Genomic DNA, 13,248 nt, shown 5'->3' with positions numbered 1-13,248 from the left:
AGAAAGCGGAACAGGCTCTAATCTACAATCTCAGCCACGTCAGCTTCTCTTAGCTGAAGGCACCAGTAAGCTTAGGCAGGAGTGATGTGGGAGCATGCGTGCAGCCATGTGCACCCACTACAGCAAGGCCCCAGCAGCAGCACACGCTGGGCGCCACAGCAACATTTTTGCAGGGTTACAGAATTACCCAGGTGAGCCCTTTATTCCTGTTTTTCCATTTCTATTAAGCACAACTTTATTCCTTTTATCCATTTTTATTCGGTCATGCATTCAAAGAACATACAAAACTTGACTCATTCACTCAAGATGTTAAACTAAAATGAACAATCCAGAAGAGATTACATTTCAGCTAAATGTAGTAGCTTCTTGCAGTTGGTGAGCTCTTTTTTTATAGTAGTGTATATATGGTATCCATTCCTGGCAGCAATCACAGAACAGGAAACAAGAGAACTTGAAAGTCTCAGAATGGTGCATTCGTAATTAGATGAGACATTTCCTTCGAGAGGGGAATGTGAAACAGAAGTAACAAAGCAAACCATGAACAATCTCCTTTGTGCTGCATGCGGATTACATCATTATTCATACAAATTCCTTGCACATTATTCCTTTTGTGCCCTGCACTGCTCAAGCATTTTCCCTTTTCAAAAAAGCCTCCGGACAGTTTAGTAAAGGGTTAAAGCTTCAAAAGGAGAGGAAAAAACCCTTGTGAAAGAATCCGGCAGTGCAAATGAAACTGAAAGAGGCTGTACATATGCAATAGCCAGAACAGCTAAAAAATAACCCATCAAAGAGCTAAAAAATAACACAGCTAAAAAATAACCCAACAGCTATAAAATAACCCATGAATCTGGATGAAAAGTTGAAACCATAATGAAGAGGCATTTTAATGCGTTTAACATTTCCACTCAGCTCAAAGAAAACCAGTTGCAAAACACACACTGAAATCAAGAGTGAGCTGTAGTGATTTAAGGATGCTGAAAGCTGGAACGCTATAAAAAAAGCCCCAGATGCTCCAGGAATACTACGATATTCTCCAATTCCTTTTGAAGTTTGAAAACAAAAGGGGAAAAAAAAAAAAAAACACACCAAAAATAAACCCTGCTCCTTTTCAAGTCACTCGTGTCTCAAAATAGCCGGCACTATTCAGAATAAAACGAAATGGAATAAAAGCTGAAAGAGGAAGCAAAGGCAGCGGCACCACGCTCCGTGGCTACGTGCCCAAGCCCAGCCCAGCAGAGCCGGGGCAGGCGTGGGAGAGGCCGTGCGGCGCGCGCAGCCATCACGCGCAGGCACGGCTCTGCCTCCACGCCAGCCGCTGCCTGTTACCAAGTGAGAGCAGCCAATCGCCGTCCCCAGCCAGCACAAGATGGCCTTTGAACTCCCCACCAGCAACTTCCTGCTGTTTTTAGAGTACACACAGTGCAATGCAGTATGTCTGTCAGCTATGCGGCACAAAGGAACAGCCATTTTGTGACTGAACTGGACCCGCACCAAAATGCCAGCCAGTGCAACTCTCCCCTCTCTTTACACAGGGAATCGGGGCTTCCCGAGCGCTACCAAATCAAGGGAAGGATGCCCTCTGCTCTCTTCTGCACACAGGGAAGGCAATTTATGTTTAACATCTCCATTTCTCCCTTCCCCCCCCACCACAATCCTCTTTCGTATGTAACTACATCTTCATAAAATGGCTGCCACGTAGAAGGAGCCTGTTGTGCTCTGCAAAGGCTGCAGCACACGCTGCAGAGCGCTCTGCCTCTGTGAGGTGGCCACCCAGCAAAGAAACGCCATTTCAAGCCAGCTCTCTCAACACAAAACAGGCGGGGATCTAACCCAACACAACCTTCCCCCCCCCCCAATGGTATTTTAGTACTAGAGAAGCCAAGAGCTGGATACAGATGCAAAGGGTTTGTTCAGCCCTGCAGCTCCTGTGGCATAAACTGTTCACACAACAGGGTATTTAGGAGCAACTGCCACAGATGCAGGCCAGGGGAGACTAGAAGAACAATGCATCCACCACGTTGTTTGTTACCTGCTGTCCCCTACAACATTCACCCTGGACTTGAGGGGTACCCCAGCCTGCTTCTCACCCCTGCAGTTCACATGAGGGTTGCACCATGGATGTACCCTCTCGCACCACCTGCCTTTCAGAAATGCAGCACAGAAGATGCTAGAAAATGCACCAGGATTTGGTTCAATTATTTAATGGGAGTCCCAGACACACAGGTCGTGGTTACCAGTAACTGCAGCACACCAACTTCTATCCTAGGTGGAAAGAGTTGCATGGAATCAGTTTCAAGTTTGGGAAGATTTACTGTCAAAACACAACGCACAGGGATTGCTAGCAAACAGCCTGCAAACTGTGGAGTTAACACCATTCCCTCTCCAAGAATAATCATCTGGTCTGGGGCAATTCTCAGGTATTTTGGTTTATTCAGTATATGCCTTTGTGCATTTCCATGGGCCTGGAAAGGTAAGAATCAATTCCAAACATATTCCCCAATCAGGACACTGAAGTGGTGTACAGGAATTGTATTTTCTTCACCTCTAGCACCTTTCTCAGGTCCTGCATTTCTGCTTCTCCAGCCCAGGTGAATGGCATCAGACACATCTGCATTCTCTACCACAGGCCTCCCACCAGGGAGCAGGTAACAGGACTTCACACATTCCCATGGATGCCGAGATGGTCTCACAACTGGGGAAAAAGCTGGCCAGCAGCAGCACGTGAAGTGCAGACATGAGCATGTTTCTGGGCTACAGTAAAGCAAAGAGATGGCTTGACTTCCTAGAAATCATTTCCCCTACAACTTAAAGTCAACCTCAGGAAGTAAAGCCCATTTTATGATATTCAGCTGACTCACAGCTCAGAAATAAGCTCAACAGGGCTGGCTTACAAATATCCTGTGCTCCACTGTTCCCACACTTCAGGTGCATGGATGTTACCCACAGCAACTTTCTTTTCAGACAAAAAACTCTGAAGGGGGAGAAGGGCAACCTCACCGAACAGGGGTTGCATGTAAATCCATCGGTTACAATAAATAACCTTTCAATGAACACACCAAAAGCACACAAGACACTATGCAAATATAAAACCCCTAAGGACAAAAACCCCAAAGGTCTTCTGTCTGTGCACACACTGCTAGATGCCTCCAATTTCATCTCCTATTTAGCATAATATTTCTAACACCATGAAAATACCTTAATTTAGATTTCCTGGACAAATTATACCTATTACTGCTCTTGCAGATAATCTTCGCTTAAAAAAAGGCATAAAGATTTAAGTAAACTTAATCCTAAATCATCATTTTTGAAAACTGACTTTTTAAAGCAATATTCTGTGTGCAGTATTCACAGTATTACCAAGACAGCCTGGTTGGGAAGTCTGATGTATTTGTAAACTGCATGATTATAAAAGCTGTGTATAGGTGCTGTATGTAAAGCTCCAACAGTCCTGGGGCTAATTTAGTAGTTAGTAATTTCAAATGAAACAAACTTACCCATATCCATTTTAGAATCTAAAATGTGACTGCACTTTGAATGCATCCAGAACAGCAGCTGAGTTTATGCTGGAAGGCTACAGTAATTTGATAATACATATATTCCCACAGCATTTCAAGTTTGTGTGTTTAAGGAAGGTTAAATACTGGACATGAAGAATACTACTCAAACACCTGCAAACATCACATAGAGCACATGTGATACAACAGACAGTTCAGAATTCTTTTTTATTGATGTTGGTTAAAAATGACCGAAGACAACACCAGAGAAAAATAAACAGGCCATGATTCCATTCAAATAAACAAAATGCAAAGCTCCAGTGTATTTTACAAACTAGAAAAATAAATGCATAGAGTTTAATTTCCAATTCTCAAAAAAATGCCAACCCTTTAAATACAAAATGAGCAATTCAGTAATTATCCTTCTGCATTCCCAGCAAACAAACAGCTCCAGCATTTCAGAGTTTCCCCACATCAAGGTTAAGTTTAGAAAAATCCGTAAAGAATCTCAGTCCTCAACAAAAGTAAATAAAAACACTCCGAGCAAAAAATACATGAAACAAACAAGCAAAAGCATTTGGAGCCTCTGGTGAACAGTGCCAGTGTGTATTTTATGATATAAAATGCTACCATCAGCAGGAGAAAGTCTGGGTAAATTGTATAAAAATACTCTAAAATACCTAAAGAGAATCAAAGTTCCACAAGCTCAAATAAAAATCTGAAGTAAGGGGTATCAGACAAACAGGCACTTTCCAGTTTATATTTTAAAATGAGCTTTTTTTCATTCATGTAACTTTTTCTTGGGTCTATTTACTATAATTTACTACTCCACCAAGCTTCTGTATGGCCCTCAGTTAAAGTTTAGACTTCTGAGATTCTTCAAAGAAAAATTTGCCTTGTATGTAAAATGGTGCAATGCAGCAATGGCTAAACCGACAAGGTCATTTTTCACAGCACAAAAAACCTAAAAACTGAAATTCCAAAGCTGGAAAAACATAATCCCGAGGAAAGGGCTGCCCTGAATGAAGGTATGGTACCTTTTGCCTATGACATGGGCCCTTAAGTCACAACACAACTTTCAGAAATCGCTACCAAAAAAAATTAGGGTGTGGCATGCTAACAATCTCAAGGTCATTCCTTAAAAAGGAAGGAAAACGAGGAAAATGTAGGGATTGAAGCAGTGACAGTAACCCGAGGCTGTCACAGGGAGCAGGGGATTCACAGGTTTTACCAAAAAAAAAAAAAAAAAGAAAAAAAAAAGAAAGTTGATAGATCATACCTCGATGCATTGCTGTGGACTGATCCCTCCTCTCCTTGGCTTTTGTCCTTATTTCTCATCATCTTTTTATTCTTTAATATTAAGAGGGGGTCAGGGGTGTCTGTCTGCTTTGAAGTCCTGTGCCCAGGTATTTACTGTCAAAAGTTGAAAGAAAGGTAAGGTCCCAGTTCGTTTCACTGGCTTTCATTAGCAGGAACAAAGTCCTGACGCTGCAACGATATTGTTGTAACAATACACAACACTGAGCAACACGGCAAAACGGAGATTTCAAACAAATCATCGGTTTTCCAAGGAAAATCCGAGAATAAACACAGCAGAGGAGCATCCTGCAAACTTTCCCAAAGTAACACTGGATGCAAATAATCTCTGTATCTTATTGCGTCATCCCAATACAGCTCAAATCGGTCAAAAATCAAAGTATTCAAAACGGCAGAAATGTACAAATTATGATTATTAATTGCTCACCTACCTGATCCATGCACCACCGCCAGGACCAAGTCGCTATTAGTTTCGGGTAGTGGAAAAACATTAGATCCAAAATATTTAGAGTTATAATGAGAAAATACAAATTTCAAAGAATGGAAAAAAATATATATTCTAATCCTCAAAAATATGCTGCAGATAAAGCAAAAGAAGCAATAATTAGTACAAAAATGTCCGGGGCAAAAAGCTCATTAGGAGAGCGCACAAAAATGGAGGTACGCCATGGCTTCTAAGCTGGAAAAACAACGACCTGGGCTCTCTCCACGGCTTCTTCTTTCCAGCAAGGCACGAAAAGGGAGCCCTCAAAAGCTGCTTTTCTGCCCGAAAAAGGTCCACTCGGCCCCCGATTAGTGCCTAGGAGAGGCGAGGGGCTGTGGGGGCCCCCTGAGGCTGCCCGAAAGTTAGGGAAAGTTGCGTAAAGTGTTGGGGAAGGCACGGAGCTGAGCGCGCTCTCTCTAAGGCACAGCCGCCATCTAGAGCTCCTTCCCAGCTCTGAGCTCTGCCTTTGATTGACACTCTCTACATTTACCCCACAACTCAGGTGATGTACCATAGACCCACCCCTTCATTTCTACCAAAAAAAGAGATAGCCTCCACCTAAAGGGTGCCTGCTACCCCCCACAGCCCTAGCTTCTTCCAACTACCCCAGCTGAAGGGGCACCTTAACCCCATATGGCTCAGGCACCCTTTTGAAACCAGAAAGAAATGGAATTTGTGCCTTTTGTTTTAAAGATTTGCTAAATATTTCAGTGCCTGGGCTAAAATTACTTCCTCCCTGGACAGGAAGTGGTGCTGTTACAAGCCATTTTGAAAGAATGGAAGTGGAGCTAACAGCCATGCAGCCAGCACCAACCCACCTTGGGGGTCACCCCACCCAAGGGGTAGCTTTTATTCAATTCAGTGGCAATATCCCCAGACAATAGCTCTTCCCTTCACCACCCAACAACTGCACTTCAAGCTTGGGGCAAGAGCAGCATCCACTCCCAAGAAAGCCCCACATAGCTCATCAAGCCCTCCAGCTCAACAGCGCCTCCCTAGTGGTTTCCCCCAGCAACAAAAATCCACAAGCTCCACATTTTTCATCAGCTAGGGGAGGGCAGAACTGTAAAGCAAGTCTAACACCACTAAAAGCAGCATTTCCAACTCACTTGCTTAACCCATTCATGTTCATCCACAAATTTTAACACAACAGATTAATTTAAAAACCATGTAATAGCCAAGCTGCATTAACTGGACACCAAGTGCCACCTCAAATACAACATCCTAGTATTGAGAGGATGCATTCCAGAGGAAGTGGGGGAGATCCAAGCATCCCCCAACCTCCTGTATTCTGACTACCAGTTGTCTTCCCACAAGCAACAGACCCCTAAAAGCACATGGACAACTTGCATACGTGGAAGCATCACAACAGGACAGTGAAATGAGGCAATGGGAGACCGCTGGGGGAGAAGGGCCAGTCTGGGCTTCTATGGGGACATCCATGGCACAACACCCTAATAACATTGGCTTCTACCACCAGAACAAAGAGTCCCCTCCAACTCCTCCACACATCTGCCCCTCACATCCTCCAACAACCTATCATCTTCCCACATCAAGGGTTTTGAGTAGCAACATTCCATTGCCACAGTCCATTTCAAAGAATTTCACTCTACTGATGATTCACAGAAGATCCCTTGCACCTAAATGACAAGAACTATAAACCACAATCCAAGACCATTCCAAGCAATTCAGGGTAACACTAAAGAAATCCACTCATCTGAATGGGGATCCCTTTAGGCTTGTCCCAGTATCCATCACCACCATATAACACATGGCAAAACCAAACCTGAGCAAGCGTGCATCACCAAAATGGTTGGATTAAACACGTATGATCAATTCATCATGGTAAAAATGGGTATCTACAAAGAAGCCTGAGCAAGACAAATGGTTAAAAACACACAATGGGGTTCTGTTTGTTTTTAAAAGCAAACACCCAGGGGATCTCAGCACTAGGTCTGCCATGTTCGCCCTCCAGCAGAAAACAAAGATAACCATGAACTTCAGGTGAAACAGACAGGAAGGTTGCTACAGTTTAACTATCTGACCCACAAAAAAACTGGAAAGGAAATAGGTTTGTGAACATTAGAAACATTTAAAACTCATTTGTAAAGGTTGACATGTCATCTGTAACAGTATCAAAAAATAACTCAATTTTTTCTCATCAAATACATGGTGCAGTATCACACAGCCAAGTCAACGTCCAATAGCAGTGAGGCAGATGGGACATTCTCACAGAACAATTTTAAGACCAAATAGGCTGCTTAGGAACGATATTGTCCAGAAAATCTGTTGAAAAGTTTCTATACCCATACACAACCCGAGCAGCACACCTGAAAAAGTTACACAAAACATTCAGGTACTCCTTTATTGTCATATTTGCCCCGCCTTCAATTGCCATCAATTCCATCTTAAAATAGCTTTAGAAAGTTCAGCAGAAGTATCTTGACAACAGGCCAAGTGCTGAAAATCCCCCTAACATCAAGCACCTGAATGAGCAAACCAGCGAATAAAAATTCATTGAAAGTCATGGTAAAGTGAACAGAATTTGCAAATGAAAACCACATTATAAAGCAAATATAACACAAAATTTTACCTTGCCTTTAGTGCTTAGCAGCTAAAATATTCCACACTTTAATAGCAACCAAAACCATCACCCACTTCAATACCAACACAGTAAGAAAAAAAATATTTAGCCAGAAAGAACAAACACAAAGCATGAAAGAAATCAAAACCTTTTATTAAATCACTGAAAATATATATATATTACATTTTCCCCAAAGGGGTAGCACCAGAACTCTTACCCAATGGATTTGCCTGTAATGCATACACAACCAGAGAGCAACATTTTGCCACCCAGTCCTCAAAGAGATCCATCATTGGATAGGCACTGAGAGAGTCCCCTTATTAATTCAAGTGCAAAGTCCATTTGCCAGGATGATCACAACCCAGATCTTCACTGGTTTAATACCACGAGAGTCCACGATTTAACATCCTTTTCTTGGACAGACACATCACAGCACTCATGCATTAGTCCATTTTCTCAACCTCTCAATCAACAGTGGAACTGCCATCTTGGTGTCTCATTCGTAGACTCCTTTTGACACTCTTCATCTGATTGGATTCTTTATGGAAAATTAAAAGAAAGATGCTGTTGGAATACAGATCATATCTTTAAACTAAGACATTCAACCACTGTACCCTGTAGTTTAAACATGTAACTGATGCTTCATTCCATACTACACATTCCAGAACATCTAGTTTTATCATGAACAATGTCAAACCATAGGTTCAAGACTAAAAATATAAACTGTAAGCAAAAATATAAAGTAGGGGAGGAATGAGTAGAAGTTCAAGAACCCTTTCAGGCTCCATAAATTCCATTTGGAATTTCTCCATAGTGTTTTAACACTAGAGTAATCCAATAGTGGGAAATCTGACATGCTTGCTCTGGCAACCATCTTTATTGGACCGACCCAGCTGCTGAAGCTGACACTGCTTAGTAGAAAACCAAGTTTATTACAATAAGCCAAATTTTTTAACTGCTGTCCATGCTCCTTTCTTCAAAGACATACATCCATCAGAACCAATGTAACAGGCGTGAAAACTGTTTTCCCATATACAGATGCTGACTGGAGACAAGACATGGCACCATCTTAACCCAGCTTTCCAGTTCATAAAAGACAGTGAAACAGCAAACACACACAAAAACCACAATGACTGATTTAGTTACTGGTGGGAAAAGACATGTGAGAAGTCAGATGAAAATGGTTAGTTACAAGTTATGCTAGTTGCCTTTAGCAAGGCCACCATACTACTCCTGATCCACATTCCAAGTTTACTCTTTACAGAAGAGCAGCCAAGCCCACAGGTGAGTGACAAAGCAAACCAATCAAATGACTTCCACATGGATAAGTAAGAACTCCATGTCAGCATCTTTAAACTTTCTTCCAAGAAAAATAAGCTCATGTATTTAAAAAAACACCCAACAATTACTAGTCCTCCTAACATGCAAAAATCAAGTACAGGAACTTACTAAGTGTTAAGATCATCTTCAAACCAATGCTAAATGTAGAAAAGACTGACAAACAAAAAAGGTTTTAAAACGTCTTCATGACTACACTTAAATGTCAATTTATTCTTTGGAATGTGTAACCTCATTTTAGTTTAAAAGCCAACTGCACCACTATGTCCTTCCCCTGATGACCCTGAGCAGCTTCTTACAAGTGATGCAGAAATTACCCACAGCACAGCAAAAATCTGTGGAGCCATCTAGTGGGCTTTGCCTCCTCATTCCAGTTTCCCCATTCTCATTTCGAAATAACCAGTTACAGCAAAGCAAAGAGCAATGGAACCAGTGAAAAGCCTCAAGCTGGCTTTCACAACTGTGCCTATGTCCTGTTTTATACTCCTCTACAGACTTCCTCGTTTTAAATATAATGGAAAAGAAGTACAGCACAGAGAAGTGGAGTACAAGATCTGGTAATTCACTCAGCATTGTGCAATGTGCGTAGTTGTAACAGTATTCAACCACAGGATCTTCACATTTTCAGAAACAGAAATTGAGCATTCAAGTTTGCAGAAATCCTTTGTTTTGAGCATTGCACTCATCCTCAGTTACAGCAGCAATTAAAAGTGTTGAAACATGATTTTTTCCCCACACTAAACTGAATGAACAGGTCTTGGGACTGTTCTGATTGGTGGGTTTAGTTCAAATCCATTTAGGCATCTGAAGATAAATTAGTATCTTTGAATAGTTTTTAATGCTAATGCCTTGACCGAGGTACCAAAACATGTACAATAAACCACCACAAAGTCATCCACTATTGTCAGAAACATTCAGAAGTACTAACATGAGCGTGGTGGAAACTCCATAAATAAGTCAAGTCAAAATTATTTTTATAGTTATTCTAGGTAGCTTAACATGAGGAAATTTAATTACTGGCATCAGCTTTCCCACCTCTCAAAAATGTCATTTAGTTACATGCTAGTCACCGGGAAAGGTCTTTTTCTGTTGGGTTAACCTTCTGCCTTAAACACTAATGAGTTCTGCAAAAAAAAATTTAAGGGCAAGTTTCCCTACTAGGTTCACCTACATCTGGTTGTACCAAAACCCCTGCAAATAACCCCACCACATTCAGTTTAAACTCTTCTATTGACCTTACAGAATAATTAAAATATATCATCAGTTCTGTTTGCTGCTAATTAGGAAGATGTTACAACAGTCCTTGTTCTGAAAATTATTTATACATCAAGAAGATGCCATCATAATGGCCAAAGTATTAATAGCAATCTGTATGCTTTTGCGTGTGGAATCTACATTTACTTCAAAATATGTCACAGCACTTATCTGTTCATTAATTAAAGCACATTTTACTAAGAAGTTTCAATAATGTTGCAAAAATACTCTCCTCCACTAAGACAGGTAATGATCCTATACTTAAAGTAGCCACTGAAGAACCCAGTCTTTTCCTAGACGAGTTATTTCATTACTACCATAGCATCAATTCATCATCATCATCACCATCCCATTTTTCAAGTTTCTATTATTTACTATTTACAGTATTTGTTTCCAAACACAGTATTTTGGTGGTGATAAATAAGGGACCTGAGCAGTCATGTAATACTTTCAACGTTTCCTTCAAATCACTGGTAGTATGGTTCAACAGGCAGAAACCATTCACAGCCATGACTAAAGGTTTAAGGCAACAGTTAAAGCATCTGAGTTTCCAAAGTCTGTTTCTTCAGTTTTTGGCAATTAATTCTTACTCTACCTACTAACAGACCACAGCAGTACATGACATCACTGAAAATATGGCTTCAGCAATTTCGTATCTATTAAAACCTTGCACATCTTAAGAGTGAGACTGAAGGCCAATGACTACATGCAACAAAAGCACAAGTGCGTAAGACACCAATAACACATTTACAAAGTGAAGTGTCTCACACCAAGGCTTCAAGTTCAAAACTGAGGTGACATACCGCTAGTAAAGGGAATTCACCTCACTCCAACAGAGGGAGCTGAATGGACAGAATGAGGTTCTGAGCAAACCAAACATGAAGTTCTACACTTCAAAGTTCATCAAAGCAAGACTGTCAAAGACACACCCTCTGGTAACTTTTACACTAGAGGAAAAAGCAGGCGTGCCTTTTATTGACATCTAAAGTCCATAATGGTGTTCTGTCTAATCTTTAAATCCAAGTAGGACTCTGTACAGTTATGAGTCTGCTTTTACCACTAACAGATCTTCAGTCAACACAGCAGTCAAAGCACAACTCATGTAGGATCACGTATTTTTAGCTAAGAAAGGCTCTTTGCCAGGTTTCTCAGATTTAGAGATTCATTTCAGGTAAGATGGGACTTGATTCACAGATGCACGCTTTTGTGGGTATTATTTTTAAATACTAGATTTTAATGCATGAAACAAAGTATGCCAACTTCAATAAAGCTCCTGGTAGTGTCAAGTGTTTCCCCCCTTCTAGTTAAAAGAATAAAGGTAAAAAATAAATGGGTGCTTCAACTAAATATTATCTGTGTTAAGCAGGGAGGGGAATACTGGGTCTTTCCAGATCCACATATTTACATGTTTTTACAAATGCATCTTGAAACAACTGCTTTTGACCACAACTGTTTAAGTCAGTTAAAAGTTCCACACCCTCCTTCAGGTAGAGATTATAAACAGAAAAGCATGGAAGAATTACTCAGTGTACAACTAAAAAGCCGAATTCCTGCACAAGAAACCAGATCTGACAATAGCTAATTAACAATCCAAGGAAACAGAAAAAAATGCATACAGAAAGAAGAAAGATGTAGGAAACAGAGGAAAATTAACGCAAAAATGGAACACGAGTCACATGTTTAGAGATTACAGCAGGTGACTGGGGGAAAAAGGCATCAGTGGACAGCACATGAAGACTTCCACGGAACAGTTGAAGGAGTAACACTTCTAACACAGCAATAAATGTGCTGTTCTACACATACCTGCAGTGTGAAAAACAGCTTAATACTTCTAAAGAACCAAGCAAAAAAAACTCACACAGCAGTAGAAGAGATGAAACACTAATCAAAGAGCATGAAAACTGAGCAGAGGTACACATAATAAGAACTGAATTCCTCAAAGTTCATAAAACCTACCTCAGGACTGAAAACTGAGTGATAAAACTGCTTCAGAATGAAGTGTACCTAAAAGCAGCATAAGGCCACAATAACACAGCCTATCAAAGTTTGCACCTTATCCCCACATACTCCTCCTTTCAAAGAACTCTCCATTAGCCTGCACATCACGTGAGCAATCGGAAGCACAGGACTTTGGAGTACAACCAGAGAGGAGCTGCGTTTCTTGCGCGGAGGCAGCACAGATCACAGTTTGTACAAGGCAAGCATGGCTGCTGGAGGTCTCTGCTAACATACACAGCCACTGCACAGTTAAATCACTGTCATCTATCCATTGAAATGGTATTTACATCTTGGAACGACATCTTCTCAAGCCGTCTGCAGTCTCAGGCAGGCATTACTCAATCAGGTAGCATGTCAAACTGAAAGAACTGTCTCCAAGAAACCGTCTTTCTTAAAGAAAAGCATATATTCTGAAGCATAGTTCTAGAGGAATAGAGTTTCCCACTAGGAAAGTTAATTCATGTACACAAAATGCAATGAATGCCCTAATTAAAAATGTAGACTCAATGAGTCTGAATTTTAAGCAGACAGGAAGACAAAGGAACTTGGGTCTTTTCACAGACAACTCCCAACAGTGTCAGAGAACGTGCCAGAGACAGCAAAAGGTCAAGACCAAACTCCCTTTAGTTACGGAAACTGGAGAAAATCCTTTCCCCATATTCAGCCAATATAGATCTGAATGATATTTTTCTACTCAAGCCTGCCAATTTTCCATTTTGATTATGAGGAATGATTTCTAAATGAAGTGTATCAGCTAGCATCTTAATCCAGGAAACTGC

At 41.0% G+C, this 13,248-nt stretch overlaps 1 protein-coding gene across 14 annotated transcripts in view; it reads right to left on the bottom strand.

Annotated features, from left to right (window-relative positions):
• CHD2 (chromodomain helicase DNA binding protein 2) overlaps positions 1 to 13,248 on the bottom strand; it is a 92,937-nt gene that overhangs the window by 46,488 nt on the left and 33,201 nt on the right. For 8 of the 14 annotated variants that reach the window (XM_062631174.1, XM_062631188.1, XM_062631146.1 and 5 more), the window contains one exon: positions 4,774 to 8,417. In XM_062631174.1, the coding sequence (XP_062487158.1) occupies positions 4,774 to 4,835 (62 nt within the window). In that variant the 5' untranslated portion in view covers positions 4,836 to 8,417. The remainder of the gene's footprint in view (positions 1 to 4,773; positions 8,418 to 13,248) is intronic. The other 6 variants (XM_062631232.1, XM_062631214.1, XM_062631205.1 and 3 more) reach the window with 3 other exon arrangements.

The sequence above is a fragment of the Pezoporus occidentalis genome, unplaced genomic scaffold, assembly GCF_034315485.1.
Source record: "Pezoporus occidentalis ecotype Australia unplaced genomic scaffold, CSIRO_AGI_Poc_V1 ctg11, whole genome shotgun sequence".
In the NCBI taxonomy this organism is placed as follows: domain Eukaryota; kingdom Metazoa; phylum Chordata; class Aves; order Psittaciformes; family Psittacidae; genus Pezoporus; species Pezoporus occidentalis.
Note: the sequence above shows the minus strand (reverse complement) of the source record. Positions and strands in the feature narration are given on the sequence as shown.